General features: G+C 47.6%; 2 protein-coding genes across 4 annotated transcripts in view; both read left to right on the forward strand.

The window, feature by feature from the left end:
• The first annotated feature begins 874 nt into the window (after positions 1-874).
• Positions 875-26,956, forward strand: part of LOC127924657 (zinc finger protein 883-like) — a 175,301-nt gene continuing 149,219 nt past the window's right edge. Inside the window, exons 1-5 of one of the 2 annotated variants that reach the window (XM_052509370.1) lie at positions 875-1,370; positions 2,055-2,152; positions 3,052-3,211; positions 6,791-6,899; positions 9,621-12,989. In XM_052509370.1, coding sequence (XP_052365330.1) covers positions 1,154-1,370; positions 2,055-2,152; positions 3,052-3,211; positions 6,791-6,899; positions 9,621-10,737 — 1,701 coding nt within the window. In that variant the 5' untranslated portion in view covers positions 875-1,153 and the 3' untranslated portion in view covers positions 10,738-12,989. Of the gene's footprint in view, positions 1,371-2,054; positions 2,153-3,051; positions 3,212-6,790; positions 6,900-9,620; positions 12,990-26,956 lie in introns of those variants that run through there. The other variant, XM_052509369.1, reaches the window with a different exon arrangement.
• The window catches only part of LOC118380197 (zinc finger protein 883-like), a 28,835-nt gene continuing 17,380 nt past the window's right edge, over positions 15,502-26,956 (forward strand). The window contains exon 1 of one of the 2 annotated variants that reach the window (XM_052509372.1): positions 15,502-16,303. In XM_052509372.1, coding sequence (XP_052365332.1) covers positions 15,754-16,303 — 550 coding nt within the window. In that variant the 5' untranslated portion in view covers positions 15,502-15,753. The remainder of the gene's footprint in view (positions 16,304-26,956) is intronic. The other variant, XR_008118536.1, reaches the window with a different exon arrangement.

Raw genomic sequence — 26,956 nt, forward strand, 5'->3', positions numbered from 1 at the left:
GCCAAACTGAGCAATCAGGGCAGAAGGGCCTTGGTCTGGGAGGATACCGAGAACCCGATGGTCACTCTGACAGAGATCTAGTGTTCCTCTGTGGAGATGGGAGACACCAACGCTCACCTAAATAGCCCATATGCCACTGGGTGAGAGAAGTTTTCATTGTATTTGGGCAGCATTATATGAAGTGTTATGTGTTGTTCGTGATGAGCCTTGGTCAATGTAGCTCGGAGTATGGCACCCTATTCTATCTATCTAAAAATATTTCACCTTTATTTAACCAGGTAGGCTAGTTGAGAACAAGTTCTCATTTGCAACTGCGACTTGGCCAAGATAAAGCATAGCAGTGTGAGCAGACAACACAGAGTTACACATGGAGTAAACTATTAACAAGTCAATAACACAGTAGGAAGAAAAAGGGGAGTCTATATACATTGAGTGCAAAAGGCATGAGGAGGTAGGCGAATAATTACAATTTTGCAGATTAACACTGGAGTGATACATGATCAGATGGTCATGTGCAGGTAGGTTTAACAAAATGTTTTAAAAGATATGCGAAGAAAAATATGTTTAAAAAATATTTAAAAAACGATATATACAAGGGACACGACACGACGTTCGACTGCTACGCCATCTTGGAGAATCAATGGAGAATCCTGCCTAATAGGCAGGCCAATCCTGGAGGAAAGTATTGGCTGTAAGAAGTAAGAACATAACATCTGGTTATTTTTAAATGACTTCTTATGACATTGCTTGCCAGACTGAACATTGTAATTCATATTTTTCCAATTTGCGTTACCCACTCCAGTCAGCAGATGGCGATATGAATTTTTCAGGTGATGCTTCTTGCGTGACGTATTATCTAGTGGACGGGCGGGAGACTTCTTCAACAGCGACAAAAGGTTCCTGGTTTACCCACGCGGTGCTTTGCTAACAAACCTAAAAATTGAAGCTCTTTAGACCTAATCTTGTGTATATTACTCTTAGTGTTTTGAACATAATTCTGTTTACCTATCTACTGGTTCATTTAAACGTAATTGGCTTGTTAAATTAGCAAATGTGTTACATTGATGCTGCACTAGGCTAATCTCCCGGACCATAAACTCACTGATCTCGACGGAGAAAGAAACTGGTGAAAGGAGGCAAAGAAGCTTGAAGAATGAAAGAAGAGGATGATATTACAGTGAAACAAGAGGATGATATTACAGTGAAACAAGAGGATGATATTACAGTGAAAGAGGAATATGGGAACGACGTTGTCAAAGTGGAAAAAGGGGTAGGAGCTTTCAGAATCAAAAAGGAGGAAGAACATTTTGAAGTAAAAGAGGAGGATTTCTCAATAAAAGAAGACGAGACCGAACATCCGATTACCACCAGTGAGTACTGTTTTATAAACAGGGGCATTATGCAGTTGTTGAAATTATGTATTAAAAAAAAGGCATTATACTGAAGTTCTGCACTTTTGTATGTTATTCGGTACTGTAGGAACTGTTTAAGGGGCAATCTGCCATTGGTACAGATATTTTGGAACTTCAAAATGTGATTTTATTTAATTTTCCATGTGGTCTATATTAACATGCACTTAATCTATTATTACAGGCTTTTAAAATATAATATACAGCGCATAATGTATACTTAAAATGTCGAAGGGATGCAAAAGGCATCCATTTTGTGGAACGGCCCTTTAACATTTGCATCACAGTGGGGGGGAGTATGCAATTGTCATACTTGAGTAAAAGTAAAGATACCTCAATAGAAAATTACTCAAGTAAAAGTGAATCAGCCAGTAAAATACTACTTGAGTAAAAGTCTAAAATGTACTTAAAATATAAATCATTTCATTAAGCAGACCAGATGGTGCCATTTTTTGTTTTTAGTTTTTAATTACGGATAGCCAGGGAAACACTCCAACCCTCTGACAATCTACAATTGAATCGTGTGTTTGTTTGAGTCCGACAGATCGGAGGCAGTAATGATTTACCAGGGATGTTCTCTTGATTAGTGTGTGAATTGGACCATTTTCCTGTCCTGCTAAGCATTTGATGTTCTCGTTCATACAGGAGAGAGACATGACTATCGTGGATCCTCTGGGGAGCCTCAACAACCTCATGATGCTGACAAGGCAGAGAAGAGTCTCTCCACATCAGAACACCAGATGGTACAGCTTTGGTCTGGTCTAGTATACAGCTTGGTCTGGCCTAGCATACAGCTTGGTCTGGTCTAGCATACAGCTTGGTCTGGTCTAGCATACAGCTTGGTCTGGACTAGCATACAGCTTGGTCTGGTCTAGCATACAGCTTGGTCTGGTCTAGCATACAGCTTGGTCTGGTCTAGCATACAGCTTTGGTCTGGTCTAGCATACAGCTTGGTCTGGTCTAGCATACAGCTTGGTCTGGTCTAGCATACAGCTTGGTCTGGTCTAGCATACAGCTTGGTCTGGTCTAGCATACAGCTTGGTCTGGCCTAGCATAGCAGCTTGGTCTGGCCTAGCACAGCTTTGGTCTGGTCTAGCATACAGCTTGGTCTGGTCTAGCATACAGCTTGGTCTGGTCTAGCATACAGCTTGGTCTGGTCTAGCATACAGCTTGGTCTGGTCTAGCATACAGCTTGGTCTGGTCTAGCATACAGCTTGGTCTGGCCTAGCATGCAGCTTGGTCTGGCCTAGCATGCAGCTTGGTCTGGCCTAGCATGCAGCTTGGTCTGGCCTAGCATGCAGCTTGGTCTGGCCTAGCATGCAGCTTGGTCTGGCCTAGCATGCAGCTTGGTCTGGTCTGGCCTAGCATGCAGCTTGGTCTGGCCTAGCATGCAGCTTGGTCTGGTCTAGCATACAGCTTGGTCTGGTCTAGCATACAGCTTGGTCTGGTAGCATACAGCTTGGTCATACAGCTTGGTCTGGTCTAGCATACAGCTTGGTCTGGCCTAGCATACAGCTTGGTCTGGTCTAGCATACAGCTTGCTCTATCGTGGTCTGGGCTGGGTTTCTGTAAAGCACTATGTCAACAGTGACATCAGCATCCATAATTATATGTGTCTGTGTCCCCTCTTTATGGTTACCAGGACAACGCTAGCCCTTCCGCCCTCCCCGAGTCCCAGTGTCGTGCCTCTCCCGGGATGATGAGGTTGTCTCTGCTGCTGGTGGACTGCAGGAAAGCAACGGGGCTGAGTGGAACTGTGAGAGGAGGAGGAGAGAAGAACGGATCAGATTTGACACATAAAAGTAAGTGCTGTAGTTTAGTTTGAACAAATACAATAGATCTGCCCACTGGTATCTGTTACCAGGACAACCAGCAGAGGTCTGTTAGTTCATGTGAAGACGGACTGGTATCTGTTACCAGGACAACCAGCAGAGTTCTGTTAGTTGATATGAAGATGGACTGGTATCTGTTACCAGGACAACCAGCAGAGTTCTGTTAGTTGATATGAAGATGGACTGGTATCTGTTACCAGGACAACCAGCAGAGTTCTGTTAGTTGATATGAAGATGGACTGGTATCTTTTACCAGTGGGGCTCTTCCCCGACTAATAAAAATCTTGTTTGACTTTAGTCACCTGTTCTTTTGACCAATCGATTGGTACACATTTTAAAGGTGTATTTCTATATATACAGTACTGTTGAAAAGTTTGGGGTCACTTAGAAATGTCCTTGTTTGTGAAAGAAAAGCACATTTGTTGTCCATTAAAATAGCATCAAATTAATCAGCAATACAGTGTAGACATTGTTAATGTTGTAAATGACTATTGTAGCTGGAAACTCCAGTTTTTTTAATGGAATATCTAAATAGGCGTACAGAAACCCATTATCAGCAACCAGTGGGAGGCCCCGGTGCACAACTGAGCAAGAGTACAAGTACATAAGTGTCTAGTTTAAGAAAGACGCCTCACAACTGTCAGCTTCATTAAATAGTACCCACAAAACACCAGCCTCAACGTCAACAGTGAAAAGGCGACTCCGGGATGCTGGCCTTCTAGGCAGAGTTCCTCTTTTCAGTCTCAACATCAACAGTGAAGAGGCGACTCCTGGATGCTGACCTTCTAGGCAGAGTTCCTCTGTCCAGTCTCAACGTCAACAGTGAAAAGGCGACTCCGGGATGCTGGCCTTCTAGGCAGAGTTCCTCTTTTCAGTCTCAACATCAACAGTGAAAAGGCGACTCCAGGATGTTGGCCTTCTAGGCAGAGTTGCAAAGAAAAAGCCATATCTCAGACTGGCCAATAAAAATAAAATATTAAAATGGGCAAAAGAACACAGACACTGGACAGAGGAACTCGGCCTCTGTAGATAATAATGGGCCTCTGCGTAGATAATAATGGGCCTCTGTAGATAATAATGGGCCTCTGTAGATAATAATGGGCCTCTGTAGATACTAATGGGCCTCTGCGTAGATAATAATGGGCCTCTGTAGATAATAATGGGCCTCTGTAGATAATAATGGGCCTCTGTAGATACTAATGGGCCTCTGTAGATACTAATGGGCCTCTGTAGATACTAATGGGCCTCTGTAGATAATAATGGGCCTCTGCGTAGATAATAATGGGCCTCTCTGTAGATAATAATGGGCCTCTGTAGATAATAATGGGCCTCTGCGTAGATAATAATGGGCCTCTGCGTAGATAATAATGGGCCTCTGTAGATAATAATGGGCCTCTGTAGATACTAATGGGCCTCTGTAGATACTAATGGGCCTCTGTAGATACTAATGGGCCTCTGTAGATACTAATGGGCCTCTGTAGATACTAATGGGCCTCTGTAGATACTAATGGGCCTCTGTAGATACTAATGGGCCTCTGTAGATACTAATGGGCCTCTGTAGATACTAATGGGCCTCTGTAGATAATAATGGGCCTCTGTAGATAATAATGGGCCTCTGTAGATAATAATGGGCCTCTGTAGATAATAATGGGCCTCTGTAGATAATAATGGGCCTCTGTAGATACTAATGGGCCTCTGTAGATAATAATGGGCCTCTGTAGATAATAATGTACACTGTATTTATGATCAATTTGATGTTATTTTAATTGACAAAAGGACATTTCTAAGTGACGCTGAACTTTAGAAGGGTCGTGTACATCCCAACACGGTCCATGTTGGAAACGGCATTCTGCATGAATTCCCGACTCTTTCAACTTGCAGCAAAAACTATTTTATGAAATCTAATTGGCTACACGTCGTTTAACACGGTCGAGTTCGGTTTCAATCCTCGGACACTCGTTTCATCATTCTACATTGTGTATTGGCTATACAACACCTGGTGGTGTCCAATGACCACCTATCGTTTTGAAACCTAGCTAGATAGCAAATGAGCTGGGATTTCCAGCAGTATGTGAACGTCGTTTGTAGGACAAACAGCCATCATGGTAGAGCTGTGTACAACAGAGTTCCATTCTCTTTGTAGGACAAACAGCCATCATGGTAGAGCTGTGTACAACAGAGTTCCATTCTCTTTGTAGGACAAACAGCCATCATGGTAGAGCTGTGCACAACAGAGTTCCATTCTCTTTGTAGGACAAACAGCCATCATGGTAGAGCTGTGCACAACAGAGTTCCATTCTCTTTGTAGGACAAACAGCCATCATGGTAGAGCTGTGCACAACAGAGTTCCATTCTCTTTGTAGGACAAACAGCCATCATGGTAGAGCTGTGCACAACAGAGTTCCATTCTCTTTGTAGGACAAACAGCCATCATGGTAGAGCTGTGCACAACAGAGTTCCATTCTCTTTGTAGGACAAACAGCCATCATGGTAGAGCTGTGCACAACAGAGTTCCATTCTCTTTGTAGGACAAACAGCCATCATGGTAGAGCTGTGCACAACAGAGTTCCATTCTCTTTGTAGGACAAACAGCCATCATGGTAGAGCTGTGCACAACAGAGTTCCATTCTCTTTGTAGGACAAACAGCCATCATGGTAGAGCTGTGCACAACAGAGTTCCATTCTCTTTGTAGGACAAACAGCCATCATGGTAGAGCTGTGCACAACAGAGTTCCATTCTCTTTGTAGGACAAACAGCCATCATGGTAGAGCTGTGCACAACAGAGTTCCATTCTCTTTGTAGGACAAACAGCCATCATGGTAGAGCTGTGCACAACAGAGTTCCATTCTCTTTGTAGGACAAACAGCCATCATGGTAGAGCTGTGCACAACAGAGTTCCATTCTCTTTGTAGGACAAACAGCCATCATGGTAGAGCTGTGCACACAAGTTCCAGAGTTCCATTCTCTTTGTAGGACAAACAGCCATCATGGTAGAGCTGTGCACAACAGAGTTCCATTCTCTTTGTAGGACAAACAGCCATCATGGTAGAGCTGTGCACAACAGAGTTCCATTCTCTTTGTAGGACAAACAGCCATCATGGTAGAGCTGTGCACAACAGAGTTCCATTCTCTTTGTAGGACAAACAGCCATCATGGTAGAGCTGTGTACAACAGAGTTCCATTCTCTTTGTAGGACAAACAGCCATCATGGTAGAGCTGTGTACAACAGAGTTCCATTCTCTTTGTAGGACAAACAGCCATCATGGTAGAGCTGTGCACAACAGAGTTCCATTCTCTTTGTAGGACAAACAGCCATCATGGTAGAGCTGTGCACAACAGAGTTCCATTCTCTTTGTAGGACAAACAGCCATCATGGTAGAGCTTATTCTCTGGTGAAAGGAAACCGGACGCACTGTAGTTTACGTTTCACAGCTGTTCGTTCTCTTCTACAAACTTCTCTCAAATCTGAAATAGTTAAACATGGCTACTAAGAGTGGAAAAGCGAAATCAAAAGTCCAAGTATAAACATGTTGATGATATTTTTGCAGACATTGAGAGTGACATAGAAGGAATGGATGAGGACTCTGTGAGTGATCTGAGTTTGGATTCCAGCGCGGATGACATGTTTTTGGAAGAAGAAGATCCACTTTTCGATCAGTAAGTAAAAAATGTTTTTGTTTCTCATGCTAATGCAGTTGACAACAGGTGGAAATTATAGGCATTTAGCAAGACACCCCCAATAAAGGAGTGGTTCTGCAGGTGGGGACCACAGACCACTTCTCAGTTCCTATGCTTCCTGGCTGATGTTTTGGTCACTTTTGAATGCTGGCGGTGCTTTTGAATGCTGGCGGTGTTGGCTAGTCATTGTGAGTGAGGGTCTGTTTGTATGTATGAGAACGACCCATAGCCTGTGTGTGTATATATGTATAAATATATATATATATATATTAATTAATTAATTGTATGGTGTAGAATGTAGGCAAACGCAGCCAGCATGCTTCCTCCAATCAGTCTACATTAGAGGGTCTACCAGCTGCTGCTCCACCCCACAAGAAATAGCCTATTTGAGGCAGGCCCACAACGAAGTGAAATGTAACAGCACTTTATGTTCCCTGTACTCGTGTGTGTGTGTGTGTTTACATTTACATTTAAGTCATTTAGCAGACGCTCTTATCCAGAGCGACTTACAAATTGGTGCATTCACCTTATGACATCCAGTGGAACAGTCACTTTACAATAGTGCATCTAAATATTAAAAGGGGGGTGGGAAGGATTACTTATCCTATCCTAGGTATTCCTTAAAGAGGTGGGGTTTCAGGTGTCTCCGGAAGGTGGTGATTGACTCCGCTGTCCTGGCGTCGTGAGGGAGTTTGTTCCACCATTGGGGGCCAGAGCAGCGAACAGTTTTGACTGGGCTGAGCGGGAACTGTACTTCCTCAGTGGTAGGGAGGCGAGCAGGCCAGAGGTGGATGAACGCAGTGCCCTTGTTTGGGTGTAGGGCCTGATCAGAGCCTGGAGGTACTGAGGTGCCGTTCCCCTCACAGCTCCGTAGGCAAGCACCATGGTCTTGTAGCGGATGCGAGCTTCAACTGGAAGCCAGTGGAGGGAGCGGAGGAGCGGGGTGACGTGAGAGAACTTGGGAAGGTTGAACACCAGACGGGCTGCGGCGTTCTGGATGAGTTGTAGGGGTTTAATGGCACAGGCAGGGAGCCCAGCCAACAGCGAGTTGCAGTAATCCAGACGGGAGATGACAAGTGCCTGGATTAGGACCTGCGCCGCTTCCTGTGTGAGGCAGGGTCGTACTCTGCGGATGTTGTAGACCATGAACCTACAGGAACGGGACACCGCCTTGATGTTAGTTGAGAACGACAGGGTGTTGTCCAGGATCACGCCAAGGTTCTTAGCGCTCTGGGAGGAGGACACAATGGAGTTGTCAACCGTGATGGCGAGATCATGGAACGGGCAGTCCTTCCCCGGGTGGAAGAGCAGCTCCGTCTTGCCGAGGTTCAGCTTGAGGTGGTGATCCGTCATCCACACTGATATGTCTGCCAGACATGCAGAGATGCGATCCGCCACCTGGTCATCAGAAGGGGGAAAGGAGAAGATTAATTGTGTGTCGTCTGCATAGCAATGATAGGAGAGACCATGTGAGGTTATGACAGAGCCAAGTGACTTGGTGTATAGCGAGAATAGGAGAGGGCCTAGAACAGAGCCCTGGGGGACACCAGTGGTGAGAGCGCGTGGTGAGGAGACAGATTCTCGCCACGCCACCTGGTAGGAGCGACCTGTCAGGTAGGACGCAATCCAAGCGTGGGCCACGCCGGAGATGCCCAACTCGGAGAGGGTGGAGAGGAGGATCTGATGGTTCATAGTATCGAAGGCAGCCGATAGGTCTAGAAGGATGAGAGCAGAGGAGAGAGAGTTAGCTTTAGCGGTGCGGAGCGCCTCCGTGATACAGAGAAGAGCAGTCTCAGTTGAATGACTAGTCTTGAAACCTGACTGATTTGGATCAAGAAGGTCATTCTGAGAGAGATAGCGGGAGAGCTGGCCGAGGACGGCACGTTCAAGAGTTTTGGAGAGAAAAGAAAGAAGGGATACTGGTCTGTAGTTGTTGACATCGGAGGGATCGAGTGTAGGTTTTTTCAGAAGGGGTGCAACTCTCGCTCTCTTGAAGACGGAAGGGACGTAGCCAGCGGTCAGGGATGAGTTGATGAGCGAGGTGAGGTAAGGGAGAAGGTCTCCGGAAATGGTCTGGAGAAGAGAGGAGGGGATAGGGTCAAGCGGGCAGGTTGTTGGGCGGCCGGCCGTCACAAGACGCGAGATTTCATCTGGAGAGAGAGGGGAGAAAGAGGTCAGAGCACAGGGTAGGGCAGTGTGAGCAGAACCAGCGGTGTTGTTTGACTTAGCAAACGAGGATCGGATGTCGTCGACCTTCTTTTCAAAATGGTTGACGAAGTCATCTGCAGAGAGGGGAGGAGGGGAGGGGGATTCAGGAGGGAGGAGAAGGTGGCAAAGAGCTTCCTAGGGTTAGAGGCAGAAGCTTGGAATTTAGAGTGGTAGAAAGTGGCTTTAGCAGCAGAGACAGAAGAGGAAAATGTAGAGAGGAGGGAGCGAAAGGATGCCAGGTCCGCAGGGAGGCGAGTTTTCCTCCATTTCCGCTCGGCTGCCCGGAGCCCTCTTCTGTGAGCTCGCAATGAGTCATCGAGCCACGGAGCGGGAGGGGAGGACTGAGCCGGCCTTAATCTGCTCCTTGAAAGCAAAGTACTTCCCAGAATAGTTGAGTTCTCCCAGGAGCTTGGTCTTGCGCTGCTGTTTATTATACCTGTTGATGCAGGGCTCATATGTGAAACTATTCTAACTGAACATTTTCTTTCACAGTGGCACTGACCCCGACTGGGAGCCCCCAGTGCCAATTGGTCCATCCCCCTCTGAAGCTGGTTCATCCAGCTGTACCCCTGCTGTCTCTGGCTCCACACCTCCCGGGCCGTCTAGAGGACCGACAAAGAAGAGGAAGAGGGGAAGTGTGCCATCCGCTAACAGAGGGACAGAATGGCGTTGGCACACCGCCCTAGAAGACGATGTGGAGCCACCCCAACCAACCTTTAGGCCTAAAAGGAAGCCAGGACCTCAGCTAAACATGACTGCTACGTACAGCCCCCTTCAGCTTTTTCAGCTGTTCTTCACCCAATCCGTTGTAGAGTCGCTCGTGTCCAACACGAATAAGAATGGGAAGAAGAAGCAAGCGGGCAAAACGGCAGCATGGAAGCCCATATCCACGGCAGACTTTTTCTGCTACCTTTCTCTGGTCATCTACATGGGGCTGGTGAGGCTGAAAAGCCTGAAGGACTACTGGAAAACGTCGTCTCTCTACCAACTGCCTTTCCCCTCGTCTGTTATGTCCTGCAAAAGGTTTCTGGATCTCTCCCAGGCGCTTCACATCAGTGACCCAAAGGTTGATGAAGAGAATGAGAAGAAGAGAGGCACAGCGAGGTTTGATACACTGTGCAAAATCAAACCTCTCTACCACAGCATTGTCGAGGCCTGCAAGACGTACTTTCAGCCAGCCCAGAACGTGTCAATCAATGAGAGGATGGTGGCCTCAAAGGACAGCATTGGCCTCCAACAGTACATGAGAAACAAACCAACCAAGTGTGGTCTGAAGCTGTTTGTGTTGGCTGATGCTGCGTGTGCCTACACGTGCAATTTCTTGGTCTACGAGGAGAAGAACAGTTTTGCTTCCGGTAAGGAACTCAGCTATGCCTCTGTAATGGTGTTATTGGATTTTCAACTGCTGGGGAAGGGCTACAAACTGTTTGTGGATAACTTCTACACAAGCCCTGCCCTGTTTGCAGACCTGAGGAAGCGGGAGTGTGGGCTTGTGGCACCATTCGTACCACCAGGGTGGGCTTCCCGAAGACGAAGGTGGACGACATGCCCAAGCAGGCTGAGCGGGGGACCATGCGATGGATCCGTGAAGATGGCCTGCTGTTTGTGAAGTGGATGGACGCCAGAGAGGTGGTGATGTGCTCCAATATCCACAAGTCCTTCAGTGGCGATTACGTCATCAGGCGTGTGAAGGACGCTACCGGGGCATGGACCACCAAAAATGTCCCTGTTCCAGCTGCGGTAAAGGACTTCAACAAGAGCACGGGAGGTGTGGACCTATCAGGCGCGCTGACAGGCTACTACAATGTTCTCCACAAGACGATGAAATGGTACAAGACCTTCTTCTATCATTTCATCGACATCGCCGTGGTGAATGCATTCATCCTACACAAGGAAATGGCTAAGAGCTGTGGAAAGCCCTTCCTCCCACAGAAAGCCTTCAGAGAGCAGCTCATCAAGGAGCTTGCTGGCTACAGCACCACTGCACCACGTTCTACCTACTCTACCTCTGCCCCTCCTGTCCCTTCTGCCCCTCCTGCCACAAGTGTTCATCTACCCAAATATATTTGTGCAGACATGGATGTGCCTAAGGGCAAAAGGGGCTCAGCATGGAGGCGTTGCTGTGTTGTTTGCAAGATGAAGTCCCCCATCACATGCAGCACATGCTCAGTGACCCTCTGCTTTACATCAGAAAGAGACTGCTATGGCATCTGGCATCAGCAGCAGAATATTGTGTAGAGCTTTGGCAAAGCGGGTGGGGTCAGTATGTTATATCTGGAGTACTTTTCCTGTCCTATCCGGTGTCCTGTGTGAATTTAAGTATGCTCTCTCCAATTCTCTCGTTCTCTCTCTTGGAGGACCTGAGCCCTTGGACCATGCGTCAGGCCTACCTGTCATGATGACTCCTTGCTGTCTCCAGTCCACCTGGCAGTGCTGCTGTTCCAGTTTCAACTGTTCTGCCTGCGGCTATGGAACCCTAAACTGTTCATTTTTACTCTTGAGGTGTGTAGCAAAAAGCCAAAAGAGATCAGACCCCTCCGCCAGTAGCCGGTCCAGATCCAGAGCCACATCCATGGGCTCTAAGACCAACTATTGACTGGGGAATGCGGGAAGAAACTGCCACAACAGCAAGTGACCAGCAGAGGGAGCCAAATGCACAGGAACTACAAGTACTGGACATTAAACAAGAACCAACCTACAGGAAGACTGAGGAGGAAGTGGTACGAACAGATCTACCAAACCAACGCCCCAACGGAAGAAAACGTATCAGTGCTGAAGGAACTAACATTGGACTAAGTTCTACTTAATCTTGAGCAACACTGCAAAGAAAAGTGGCAAGGACATAATGTAATGGCTGTTAAGATAGATTCTACTCCCGAACATCTTCCCCCAAACTGAGTGTCTAAAAGAGGTATAAAAGGAGGAGAGATCAGTGCCAAGGCATGATCCTCAACCCATATGATTGGGACATCATAGAGAATCATCAGACCAGCCAGGTAAATTACTTTTACTATACTCTTGTTTGTATTGACTACTTTGACATCAAGGCACGAGCAAGAACTATTGACTGGTATATATCTTAAAGAATTGTGTTGTACACTGGAAGATCACACCACTTAAAAGAGTAAGAGAACAAGGTTGTGTCAGAGAACAACGCTCAACGGAGCGAGACGGAGCGTAGAGAACTCTTGGGAGCAACAACGTTCCATCTTTGGAGTGCCGGAGACAATTGCAGTTTGGCAAGATTGAAACAGCCCAGAAATAAGTAAAGCCTCGTAGTAGTAGCCAAGAGTTGACAAAAGGAAATCAATATCTAAACAGTAGGCAGGAAATCAATATCTAAACAGTAGGCAGTAAAAACCAGAGGAAATTGGGACTAAATAAGAAGATTATAGTCGTATTAACAGCGGAGGTCAAAATATTACTACTCTTATAGAGACCAGTGGAAGGACCAAGGGAATAGAGCTTCAAGGTAAATATGTGGGTGTTTGTTTTGTTTAAGAGTTTTAGAAGTGTTTTAAGCGAATTATATTTGCAATATTATTTGGCATAGTATAGCGCATTAAGGATTGATTGTATAGTATAGCGCATTAAGGATTGATTGTATAGTATAGTGCATTAAGGGTTGATTGTATAGTATAGTGCATTAAGGATTGATTGAGCATTATTGATGTATTAGGAAACTGTAGAACCATGTAATTGTAATAATGTGTATAAGACAAAAAACAGAGTGACTTTAATAAAAGCTTGAAACTTTGACAACTAGGCCAGATTAACGATCTGGAGAGCAAACGGCTTTGACACTCTCACTGAACAGAAAGTGACCCTGGTTATAGGTTAAAGTGATTGCACTAAAGAATATTTCATTGTGTGGACAATAATTATATCTTTGGAAAAGTCAAATACAGACAACAATACTAGTTTCCAAGTGACTACTAGCTGACGAGCATAATAACTAACAGAAAATATGTTTATTTAAACTCTCTACCCGGCACAGCCAGAAGAGGACTGGCCACCCCTCATAGCCTGGTTCCTCTCTAGGTTTCTAATCTCCACCCGGCACAGACAGAAGAGGACTGGCCACCCCTCATAGCCTGGTTCCTCTCTAGGTTTCTAATCTCCACCTGGCACAGACAGAAGAGGACTGGCCACCCCTCATAGCCTGGTTCCTCTCTAGGTTTCTAATCTCCACCTGGCACAGACAGAAGAGGACTGGCCACCCCTCATAGCCTGGTTCCCCTCTAGGTTTCTAATCTCCACCCGGCACAGACAGAGGAGGACTGGCCACCCCTCATAGCCTGGTTCCTCTAGGTTTCTTCCTAGGTTTTGGCCTTCCTAGGGAGTTTTTCCTAGCCACCGTGCTTCTATACCTGCTTGCTTGCTGTTTGGGGTTTTAGGCCGGGGCTATATAAATTTATTTGACTTGATAGAGGATTGAGGGTCTTCCAAATCTTATATTGTAAGTTTATATCCCCCCCCAAAACAAATCAACTACCTCAAGGCCTCAGAGCGAGTGGCGTCACTGATTTTAAACGCTATTAGCCTGCACCACCGCTAACTAGCTAGCCATTTCACATCGGTTACAAGAGCAGTCTGATTCAGTCAGGCCACCTGATGGCCCTCTGATATCCTGTTTCCATGGACACATCTGACAACCGTCTGGCTACCTGATGGCCCTCTGATATCCTGTTTCCATGGACACATCTGAAATCAGGCTACCTGATGGCCCTCTGATATCCTGTTTCCATGGACACATCTGAAATCAGGCTACCTGATGGCCCTCTGATATCCTGTTTCCATGGACACATCTGAAATCAGGCTACCTGATGGCCCTCTGATATCCTGTTTCCATGGACACATCTGAAATCAGGCTACCTGATGGCCCTCTGATATCCGGGAATGAACCCGGGTCTGTGTTAATGTCTCTAGCACTGGCGATGCCGATTTTAAGACGAGCAGTGGAAGGTGTTACCTTGACCACTGCATCCTCTACCTCCTGCCTATAGTCAGTTTAATATCCAATCATTACTGTGCGTGTGAACGTCCTCGTTGATTCCTGCAGCTGAACTATTCCCTGGAATTAAAATACTGAACATCCGAGGAGCTGCATGGACTCTCACGCTGTCCCGCCCTCTCAGGACCCACATAGAGGATTTTGAGGTTTCAACCCCGTCCAGTTGGTGGCGATAAAACACCTTTTGAGTTTCAGCCAATAAACCCAAAGAAGAAGAAGAAGAAGAAGAAGAAGTCAGCAACCTAACGGAGGTGTTCGGTGAGAGAAAGGCGGGTTGAGGTTGCCAGGGTTACAGTAGGACAGAAAGTGTTGTATGCTGATAGCAGTGAAGAGAGTGGTAGAGGAAGATGGGTACAGGGTGAGGGATCCTGAGAGGATTCCTGTGAATAGGCAGAGACCATGAGAGAGTGGTAGAGGAAGATGGGTACAGGGTGAGGGATCCTGAGAGGATTCCTGTGAATAGGCAGAGACCATGAGAGAGTGGTAGAGGGAGATGGGTACAGGGTGAGGGATCCTGAGAGGAATACTGTGAATAGGCAGAGACCATGAGAGAGTGGTAGAGGAAGATGGGTACAGGGTGAGGGATCCTGAGAGGATTCCTGTGAATAGGCAGAGACCATGAGAGAGTGGTAGAGGAAGATGGGTACAGGGTGAGGGATCCTGAGAGGATTCCTGTGAATAGGCAGAGACCATGAGAGAGTGGTAGAGGAAGATGGGTACAGGGTGAGGGATCCTGAGAGGATTCCTGTGAATAGGCAGAGATCAAGGGAGAGTGATGGGAAGAATATGTACTTCAGTAAAGGTGGGCTTTTTTTTTTTAGCATTCATAGCCATGGTTGTCAACTGTACTACAGAAATGGATCGGATGTCACAGGAGGTTGTTGGGGGCTGCGACAGAGAAGTACTCTGGATTGCGAGGATTTACTTGCAGAACAGTTGCAGGTGGTGTTGAGTGGTAGTGTTCCGTCCTCCCAGACCGTTGTCCTGGAGTACGATTAAATAGGGTTAAATAGTGGAATGGGTTAATAGTTGGTCAGGGAAACTTTCCTTTTACACAATTTGTGTTACCGAATCAAGAATTGAATGTTGGTTGGCCGTGAATGGCCTCACACACCAGGGTAGCCTAGTGGTTAGAGTGTTGGACTAGTAACCGGAAGGTTGCAAGTTCAAATCCCCGAGCTGACAAGGTACAAATCTGTCGTTCTGCCTCTGAACAGGCAGTTAACGCACTGTTCCTAGGCCGTCATTGAAAATATGAATTTACTTGCCTAGTAAAATAAAGGTAAAATAAAAAAAAATTAAAACAGCAGGTGGCGGTATACGCACCTTAAACCCGGATGAGCGCCGCCAACCAAATCCTAAAGAAGAAGAAGAAGAAGTCAACCACCTCGGTATCTTGCTAGGCAACAAAGCGGAAACATTGGTGCTCTTCAGACGCTTTCGGTGATTATTAACCACTGTGTTTTAAACACTTTTTTATCGTCTAGTTAGTTACTACCCCTTTCGTTTTTAAATATTCCGTTGTTAGTCATCTAGCTAGCTGGTTAAGTTAGGGCTAGTAATTAGACGAGTTGCTAATGCTAACTAGCTAGCAAGTTAGCATCCCCGACCATGAGCTCACTGAGCTACTCCACCCAAGAGGAGGTCCGCTGGACGGAGAAAGACACTCTGGTGAAAGAGGAGGAGGAAGAGAAATATGTTACAATACAAAAACAAGTAGAGGGTGAGGCTGTTACAGTGAAAGAAGAAGATAAAGACGTTTCAGTTAAAGAAGAGGAAGAGGATGTTACAGTAAAAGAGGAGGAGGAAGAGAAAGAGGAGGATGCAGTTTTTGGAGTGAAAGAGGATGAGGGGGAGGTGACTGTTTCTGTGAAGGAAGAGGAGGAAGCGTTCAGAGTGAAAGAGGAGGAGGATGTTACTCTGAAGGAGGAGAAAGAGGAGAATGCCGTTTTTGGAATGAAGGAGGGGGAGGTGACTGTTCCAGCAAAAGAAGAGGAAGAAGCTTTCAGTGTAACAAAGGAGGAGGATGTTACTCTGAAGAAAGAGGAGAATGCCGTTTTTGGAATGAAGGAGGAGGGGGAGATTACTGTCTCATTGGAGGAGGAGGAGGAGGAGGAGAAAGAAGAAGAAGAAGAGACGACAGGAGATCTGATTAACGACGGTAAGTACTGTCTTAAAAATAGGGGCAAAAACTCTGCATTTGTTGAACTATATGTGTGGTTAGGAATTATTAAAGCTACAGATTGTCATCAACCAACAAAATGTTAATGGATAAAGTGCTCTATGGATAAAATGCTTCCCATTTCTTATATTTTCCCCAACATTTTTAATCATCACTGAATATATCTTCCTGTAGTGCTTTGCTCATTCTCTACCCTCGACATCCCATGAGAGCATGCCAACCGAAAGGTTGCAAGTTCAAATCCCCGAGCTGACAAGGTACAAATCTCTTGTGTTCGGCCCAAAGGACAATGTGTTTGGCCCAAAGGACAATGTGTTGGCCCAAAGGACGGCCCAAAGGACAACTGCCTTGTTGTTTGGGGACAATGTGTTTGGCCCGACAGATATGTACCTTGTCAGCTCAATGTGTTTGGGGATTCGATGTTTGCAACCTTTCAAAGGTTACTAGTTTCCAACGCTCTAACCACTAGGCAAAGGACTGTTTGGCCCCAATGTGTGGCCCAAAGGACAATGTATAACCAGTAGGCTACCTGACAACCCCCCACCCCCTATAACCAGTAGGCTACCTGACCCCCACCCCCTATAACCACTAGGCTACCTGACCCCCACCCCCTATAACCACTAGGCTACATGACCCCCCCGCTCTAACCACTAGGCTACCTGACCCCCACCCCTATAACCAGTAGGCTACCTGACCCCCACCCCCTATAACCACTAGGCTACCTGACCCCCACCCCCTATAACCAGTAGTCTACCTGATCCCCCACCCCCTATGACCACTAGGCTACCTGACCCCCACCCCCTATAACCACTAGTCTACCTGATCCCCCCCCCTAACCACTAGTCTACCTGACCCCCCCCCTCTAACCACTAGTCTACCTGCCGCCCCATTAAGGTTTGAGCTCTCTGTGGTTACCATATCATACATTACAACCAACTCTGATTTCAAATGATGAAACGGACAGAATCAAGCCACATGAATGTAAGCAATAAGGCCCCACCCCCACCCCCTATAACCACTAGGCTACCTGACCCCCCACCCCCACCCTCCTATAACCACTAGGCTACCTGACCCCCACCCCCTATAACCACTAGGCAACCTGACCCCCACCCCCTATAGCCACTAGTCTACCTGACCCCCACCCCCTATAACCACTAGTCTACCTGACCCCCACCCTCCTATAACCACTAGGAAACCTGACCCCCACCCCCTATAACCACTAGGCAACCTGATCCCCACCCCCTATAACCACTAGGCAACCTGACCCCCACCCCCACCCCCTATAACCACTAGGCAACCTGACCCCCCACCCCCTATAACCACTAGGCAACCTGACCCCCACCCCCTATAACCACTAGGCAACCTGACCTCCACCCCCCCCTATAACCACTAGGCAACCTGACCCCCACCCCTATAACCACTAGGCTACCTGACCCCCCCCCCCACCCTCCTATAACCACTAGGCAACCTGACCCCCACCCCCTATAACCACTAGGCAACCTGACCCCCACCCCCTATAACCACTAGGCTACCTGACCCCCCCCCTATAACCACTAGGCTACCTGACCCCCCCCCCTATAACCACTAGGCTACCTGACCCCCCCCCACCCCCTATAACCACTAGGCTACCTGACCCCCACCCCCCCCCTATAACCACTAGGCTACCTGACCCCCACCCCCTATAACCACTAGGCTACCTGACCCCCACCCCCTATAACCACTAGGCAACCTGACCCCCACCCCCTATAACCACTAGGCTACCTGACCCTCACCCCCACCCCTATAACCACTAGGCAACCTGACCCCCACCCCACTATAACCACTAGGCTACCTGACCCCCCCCTCCCCTATAACCACTAGGCAACCTGACCCCCACCCCCTATAACCACTAGGCTACCTGACCCCCACCCCTATAACCACTAGGCAACCTGACCCCCACCCCCACCCCCTATAACCACTAGGCTACCTGACCCCCCACCCCCTATAACCACTAGGCTACCTGACCCCCACCCCCACCCCCTATAACCACTAGGCTACCTCACCCCCACCCCTATAACCACTAGGCTACCTGACCCCCACCCCCCTATAACCACTAGGCTACCTCACCCCCACCCCCTATAACCACTAGGCTACCTGACCCCCACCCCCACCCCCTATAACCACTAGGCTACCTGACCCCCCACCCCCACCCCCTATAACCACTAGGCTACCTGACCCCCACCCCCTATAACCACTAGGCTACCTGACCCCCTATAACCACCCTACCCCCTATAACCACTAGGCAACCTGACCCCCACCCCCACCCCCTATAACCACTAGGCAACCTGACCCCCACCCCCTATAACCACTAGGCAACCTGACCCCCACCCCTATAACCACTAGGCACCTGACCCTGACCCCACCCCTATAACCACTAGGCTACCTGACCTCCACCCCCTATAACCACTAGGCAACCTGACCCCCACCCCCTATAACCACTAGGCAACCTGACCCCCACCCCCTATAACCACTAGGCTACCTGTCCCCCCCCACCCCCTATAACCACTAGGCTACCTGACCCCCACCCCCTATAACCACTAGGCTACCTGACCCCCCCCACCCCCCTATAACCACTAGGCTACCTGACCCCCCCCCTATAACCACAAGGCTACCTGACCCCCTATAACCACTAGGCTACCTGACCCCCACCCCCTATAACCACTAGGCTACCTGACCCCCACCCCCTATAACCACTAGGCTACCTGACCCCCCCCACCCCTATAACCACTAGGCTACCTGACCCCCCCACCCCTATAACCACTAGGCAACCTGACCCCCACCCCCTATAACCACTAGGCTACCTGACCCTGTCACCCCCACCCCCTATAACCACTAGGCAACCTGACCCCCACCCCCTATAACCACTAGGCTACCTGACCCCCCCCCCTATAACCACTAGGCAACCTGACCCCCACCCCCCCCCTATAACCACTAGGCTACCTGACCCCCACCCCTATAACCACTAGGCACCTGACCCCCACCCCCACCCCCTATAACCACTAGGCTACCTGACCCCCACCCCCTATAACCACTAGGCTACCTGACCCCACCCCCACCCCCCTATAACCACTAGGCTACCTCACCCCCACCCCTATAACCACTAGGCTACCTGACCCCCCAGCCCCCCCCTATAACCACTAGGCTACCTCACCCCCACCCCCTATAACCACTAGGCTACCTGACCCCCCACCCCCTATAACCACTAGGCTACCTGAGCCCCCCCCACCCCCACCCCCTATAACCACTAGGCTACCTGACCCCCCCCCCCTATAACCACTAGGCTAAGCAATAAGGCAGGAGAACTCATGCTTGACATGGACTGAAATAGGCTCCGGTACTGTTTATATTTAAGGTGCAGGAACAATACAATACTTTCAAACTAATACTTTTTATAAGAGGTGCAGGAAGCGATAGGACATTTTTAGGTGCCGGTACTCGGTTCTGGTGAGCTCCTGCCCAAATCAAGCAGTGAAGAGAAACCAGTGTGTTATTGTCGACAACGCAGCAATGGGCCGTTCTTTTAAACATGACGTGAAGCTGAGTTCCAGGAAACGTCTCTAAAGAGTCTGTTATTATTCACAATAACATGGGTTTGACTGCTTTATTTATTTCGGAAAATGGTTTTACATGTTAATTAAAAAGATGTTATTTTTTTACGTTATTTTAATCTTTATTTGTCGGCAAGTCGGCTAAGGACAAATTCTTATTTACAATTAGGGCCTACCCCAGCCAAACCCTAACCCAGATTGTGTAGCATCTATATACTGGGTGGTGGTGGTGGTCAATTACGGCCTACCCCAGCCAAACCCTAACCCAGATTGTGTAGCATCTATATACTGGGTGGTAGTGGTGGTCAATTACAGCCTACCCCAGCCAAACCCTAACCCAGATTGTGTAGCATCTATATACTGGGTGGTGGTGGTGGTCAATTACGGCCTACCCCAGCCAAACCCTAACCCAGATTGTGTAGCATCTATATACTGGGTGGTGGTGGTGGTCAATTACGGCCTACCCCAGCCAAACCCTAACCCAGATTGTGTAGCATCTATATACTGGGTGGTAGTGGTGGTCAATTACGGCCTACCCCAGCCAAACCTTAACCCAGATTGTGTAGCATCTATATACTGGGTGGTGGTGGTGGTGGTGTATCATCTATATACTGGGTGGTGGAGGTGTGTATCATCTATATACTGGGTGGTGGTGTGTATCATCTATATACTGGGTGGTGGTCAATTACGGCCTACCCCAGCCAAACCCTAACCCAGATTGTGTAGCATCTATATACTGGGTGGTGGTGGTGGTCAATTACGGCCTACCCCAGCCAAACCTTAACCCAGATTGTGTAGCATCTATATACTGGGTGGTGGTGGTGGTCAATTACGGCCTACCCCAGCCAAACCTAACCCAGATTGTGTAGCATCTATATACTGGGTGGTGGTGGTGGTGTATCATCTATATACTGGGTGGTGGAGGTGTGTAGCATCTATATACTGGGTGGTGGTGGTGTGTATCATCTATATACTGGGTGGTGGTGTGTATCATCTATATACTGGGTGGTGGTGGTGTGTATCATCTATATACTGGGTGGTGGTGTATCATCTATATACTGGGTGGTGGTGGTGGTGTGTAGCATCTATATACTGGGTGGTGGTGGTGGTGTGTAGCATCTATATACTGGGTGGTGGTGGTGTGTAGCATCTATATACTGGGTGGTGGTGGTGGTGGTGGTGGTGTATCATCTATATACTGGGTGGTGGTGGTGTGTATCATCTATATACTGGGTGGTGGTGTGTATCATCTATATACTGGGTGGTGGTGGTGTATCATCTAGCATATACTGGGTGGGTGGTGGTGGACGGCCTACCCCAGCCAAACCCTAACCCAGTGTGTATCATCTATATACTGGGTGGTGGTGGTGGTGTGTAGCATCTATATACTGGGTGGTGGTGGTCTATCATCTATATACTGGGTGGTGGTGGTGGTCAATTACGGCCTGTGTATCATCTATATACTGGGTGGTGGTGGTCTATCATCTATATACTGGGTGGTGGTGGTGTATCATCTATATACTGTGGTGGTGGTGGCCAAACCCTAACCCAGATTGTGTATCATCTATATACTGGGTGGTGGTGGTGGTGTGTAGCATCTAAATACTGGGTGGTGGTGGTGGTGTGTAGCATCTATATACTGGGTGGTGGTGGTGTGTATCATCTATATACTGGGTGGTGGTGGTGTGTATCATCTATATACTGGGTGGTGGTGTGTAGCATCTATATACTGGGTGGTGGTGGTGGTGTATCATCTATATACTGGGTGGTGGTGGTGGTGGTGTATCATCTATATACTGGGTGGTGGTGGTGGTGGTGTGTAGCATCTATATACTGGGTGGTGGTGGTGGTGGTGTGTATCATCTATATACTGGGTGGTGGTGGTGGTGGTGGTGTGTATCATCTATATACTGGGTGGTGGTGTGTATCATCTATATACTGGGTGGTGGTGGTGTATCATCTATATACTGGGTGGTGGTGGTGGTGTGTATCATCTATATACTGGGTGGTGGTGGTGGTGTGTATCATCTATATACTGGGTGGTGGTGGTGGTGTATCATCTATATACTGGGTGGTGGTGGTGGTGTGTATCATCTATATACTGGGTGGTGGTGGTGGTGGTGTGTATCATCTATATACTGGGTGGTGGTGGTGTGTATCATCTATATACTGGGTGGTGGTGGTGGTGGTGTATCATCTATATACTGGGTGGTGGTGGTGGTGTGTATCATCTATATACTGGGTGGTGGTGGTGGTGGTGTGTATCATCTATATACTGGGTGGTGGTGGTGGTGTGTAGCATCTATATACTGGGTGGTGGTGGTGTGTATCATCTATATACTGGGTGGTGGTGGTGGTGGTGTGTATCATCTATATACTGGGTGGTGGTGGTGGTGTGTAGCATCTATATACTGGGTGGTGGTGGTGGTGTGTAGCATCTATATACTGGGTGGTGGTGGTGTGTGTATCAACTATATACTGGGTGGTGGTGGTGTGTATCATCTATATACTGGGTGGTGGTGGTGTGTAGCATCTATATACTGGGTGGTGGTGGTGGTGTGTAGCATCTATATACTGGGTGGTGGTGGTGTGTAGCATCTATATACTGGGTGGTGGTGGTGTGTATCATCTATATACTGGGTGGTGGTGGTGTGTATCATCTATATACTGGGTGGTGGTGGTGTGTAGCATCTATATACTGGGTGGTGGTGGTGGTAGCATCTATATACTGGGTGGTGGTGTAGCATCTATATACTGGGTGGTGGTGGTGGTGTAGCATCTATATACTGGGTGGTGGTGGTGGTGTGTAGCATCTATATACTGGGTGGTGGTGGTGGTGTGTATCATCTATATACTGGGTGGTGGTGGTGTGTATCATCTATATACTGGGTGGTGGTGGTGGTGGTGTATCATCTATATACTGGGTGGTGGTGGTGGTGTGTAGCATCTATATACTGGGTGGTGGTGGTGGTGTATCATCTATACTGGTGGTGGTGGTGGTGTATACTGGGTGGTGGTGGTGGTGTGTATCTGTATACTGGGTGGTGGTGGTGGTGTGTATCATCTATATACTGGGTGGTGGTGGTGTGTATCATCTATATACTGGGTGGTGGTGGTGGTGTATCAACTATATACTGGGTGGTGGTGGTGGTGTGTATCATCTATATACTGGGTGGTGGTGGTGGTGTGTATCATCTATATACTGGGTGGTGGTGGTATGTATCATCTATATACTGGGTGGTGGTGGTGGTGTATCATCTATATACTGGGTGGTGGTGGTGTGTATCATCTATATACTGGGTGGTGGTGGTGGTGGTGTGTATCATCTATATACTGGGTGGTGGTGGTGGTGGTGGTGGTGTGTATCATCTATATACTGGGTGGTGGTGGTGGTGTGTATCATCTATATACTGGGTGGTGGTGGGTGGTGGTGGTGGTGTGTATCATCTATATACTGGGTGGTGGTGGTGGTGTGTATCATCTATATACTGGGTGGTGGTGGTGGTGTGTATCATCTATATACTGGGTGGTGGTGGTGGTGTATCATCTATATACTGGGTGGTGGTGGTGGTGTATCATCTATATACTGGGTGGTGGTGGTGTGTATCATCTATATACTGGGTGGTGGTGGTGGTGTGTATCATCTATATACTGGGTGGTGGTGGTGGTGTGTATCATCTATATACTGGGTGGTGGTGGTGGTGTGTATCATCTATATACTGGGTGGTGGTGGTGGTGTGTATCATCTATATACTGGGTGGTGGTGGTGGTGTGTATCATCTATATACTGGGTGGTGGTGGTGGTGTGTATCATCTATATACTGGGTAGTGGTGGTGGTGGTGTGTATCATCTATATACTGGGTGGTGGTGGTGTGTATCATCTATATACTGGGTGGTGGTGGTGTGTATCATCTATATACTGGGTGGTGGTGGTGTGTATCATCTATATACTGGGTGGTGGTGGTGTGTATCATCTATATACTGGGTGGTGGTGGTGTGTAGCATCTATATACTGGGTGGTGGTGTGTAGCATCTATATACTGGGTGGTGGTGTGTAGCATCTATATACTGGGTGGTGGTGTGTAGCATCTATATACTGGGTGGTGGTGGTGTAGCATCTATATACTGGGTGGTGGTGTGTATCATCTATATACTGGGTGGTGGTGTGTATCATCTATATACTGGGTGGTGGTGGTGGTGGTGTGTAGCATCTATATACTGGGTGGTGGTGGTGGTGTGTATCATCTATATACTGGGTGGTGGTGGAGATGTGTATCATCTATATACTGGGTGGTGGTGGTGTATCATCTATATACTGGGTGGTGGAGATGTGTATCATCTATATACTGGGTGGTGGTGGTGGTGTGTATCATCTATATACTGGGTGGTGGTGGTGGTGGTGTATCATCTATATACTGGGTGGTGGAGATGTGTATCATCTATATGCTGGGTGGTGGTGGTGGTGTGTATCATCTATATACTGGCTGGTGGTGGTGGTGGTGTATCATCTATATACTGTGTGGTGGAGATGTGTATCATCTATACTGTGTGGTGGTGTGTATCATCTATATACTGTGTGGTGGTGGTGGTGTGTATCATCTATATACTGGGTGGTGGTGGTGGTGGTGTATCATCTATATACTGTGTGGTGGAGATGTGTATCATCTATATGCTGGGTGGTGGTGGTGGTGTGTATCATCTATATACTGGTTGGTGGTGGTGGTGTAGCATCTATATACTGCGTGGTGGTGGTGTGTATCATCTATATACTGCGTGGTGGTGGTGTGTATCATCTATATACTGGGTGGTGGTGGTGTGTATCATCTATATACTGGGTGGTGGTGGTGGTGTATCATCTATATACTGGGTGGTGGTGGTGGTGTATCATCTATATACTGGGTGGTGGTGGTGGTGTGTATCATATATACTGGGTGGTGGTGGTGTGTATCATCTATATACTGGGTGGTGGTGGTGTGTATCATCTATATACTGGGTGGTGGTGGTGGTGTATCATCTATATACTGGGTGGTGGTGGTGTATCATCTATATACTGGGTGGTGGTGGTGTATCATCTATATACTGGGTGGTGGTGGTGTGTAGCATCTATATACTGGGTGGTGGTGTGTATCATCTATATACTGGGTGGTGGTGGTGGTGTGTATCATCTATACTGGGTGGTGGTGGTGGTGTGTATCATCTATATACTGGGTGGTGGTGGTGGTGTATCATCTATATACTGGGTGGTGGTGGTGGTGGTGTATCATCTATATACTGGGTGGTGGTGGTGGTGTGTATCATCTATATACTGGGTGGTGGTGGTGGTGTGTATCTATATACTGGGTGGTGGTGGTGGTGTGTATCATCTATATACTGGGTGGTGGTGGTGGTGTGTATCATCTATATACTGGGTGGTGGTGGTGGTGGTGTGTATCATCTATATACTGGGTGGTGGTGGTGTGTATCATCTATATACTGGGTGGTGGTGGTGGTGTGTATCATCTATATACTGGGTGGTGGTGGTGTGTATCATCTATATACTGGGTGGTGGTGGTGGTGTATCATCTATATACTGGGTGGTGGTGTGTATCATCTATATACTGGGTGGTGGTGGTGGTGTGTAGCATCTATATACTGGGTGGTGGTGGTGGTGGTGTAGCATCTATATACTGGGTGGTGGTGGTGGTGGTGTATCATCTATATACTGGGTGGTGGTGTGTATCATCTATATACTGGGTGGTGGTGGTGTATCATCTATATACTGGGTGGTGGTGGTGGTGTGTAGCATCTATATACTGGGTGGTGGTGTGTATCATCTATATACTGGGTGGTGGTGGTGGTGTGTATCATCTATATACTGGGTGGTGTGTATCATCTATATACTGGGTGGTGGTGTGTATCATCTATATACTGGGTGGTGGTGGTGGTGGTGTGTGTATCATCTATATACTGGGTGGTGGTGGTGGTGGTGTATCATCTATATACTGGGTGGTGGTGGTGGTGGTGTATCATCTATATACTGGGTGGTGGTGGTGGTGTGTATCATCTATATACTGGGTGGTGGTGGTGGTGGTGTATCATCTATATACTGGTGGTGGTGGTGGTGTGTATCATCTATATACTGGGTGGTGGTGGTGGTGTATCATCTATATACTGTGGTGGTGGTGGTGTGTATCATCTATATACTGGGTGGTGGTGGTGGTGTGTGTATCATCTATATACTGGGTGGTGGTGGTGGTGGTGTATCATCTATATACTGGGTGGTGGGTGGTGTGTATCATCTATATACTGGGTGGTGGTGGTGGTGGTGTATCATCTATATACTGGGTGGTGGTGGTGTGTATCATCTATATACTGGGTGGTGGTGGTGGTGTGTATCATCTATATACTGGTGGTGGTGGTGTATCATCTATATACTGGGTGGTGGTGGTGGTGTGTATCATCTATATACTGGGTGGTGGTGTATCATCTATATACTGGGTGGTGGTGGAGGTGTGTATCATCTATATACTGGGTGGTGGTGTGTATCATCTATATACTGGGTGGTGGTGGTGGTGTATCATCTATATACTGGGTGGTGGTGGTGTGTATCATCTATATACTGGGTGGTGGTGGTGGTGTATCATCTATATACTGGGTGGTGGTGGTGTGTATCATCTATATACTGGGTGGTGGTGGTGGTGTGTATCATCTATATACTGGGTGGTGGTGGTGGTGTAGCATCTATATACTGGGTGGTGGTGGTGGTGGTGTATCATCTATATACTGGGTGGTGGTGGTGGTGATGTGTATCATCTATATATGGGTGGTGGTGGTGGTGATGTGTATCATCTATATACTGGTGGTGGTGGTGGGTGTGTATCATCTATATACTGGGTGGTGGTGGTGGTGATGTGTATCATCTATAGCATCTGGGTGGTGGTGGTGGTGGTGTGTATCATCTATATACTGGGTGGTGGTGGTGGTGTGTATCATCTATATACTGGGTGGTGGTGGTGTGTATCATCTATATACTGGGTGGTGGTGGTGGTGTGTGTATCATCTATA

The sequence above is a fragment of the Oncorhynchus keta genome, unplaced genomic scaffold (genome assembly GCF_023373465.1).
Source record: "Oncorhynchus keta strain PuntledgeMale-10-30-2019 unplaced genomic scaffold, Oket_V2 Un_contig_4398_pilon_pilon, whole genome shotgun sequence".
Taxonomy (NCBI): Eukaryota; Metazoa; Chordata; class Actinopteri; order Salmoniformes; family Salmonidae; genus Oncorhynchus; species Oncorhynchus keta.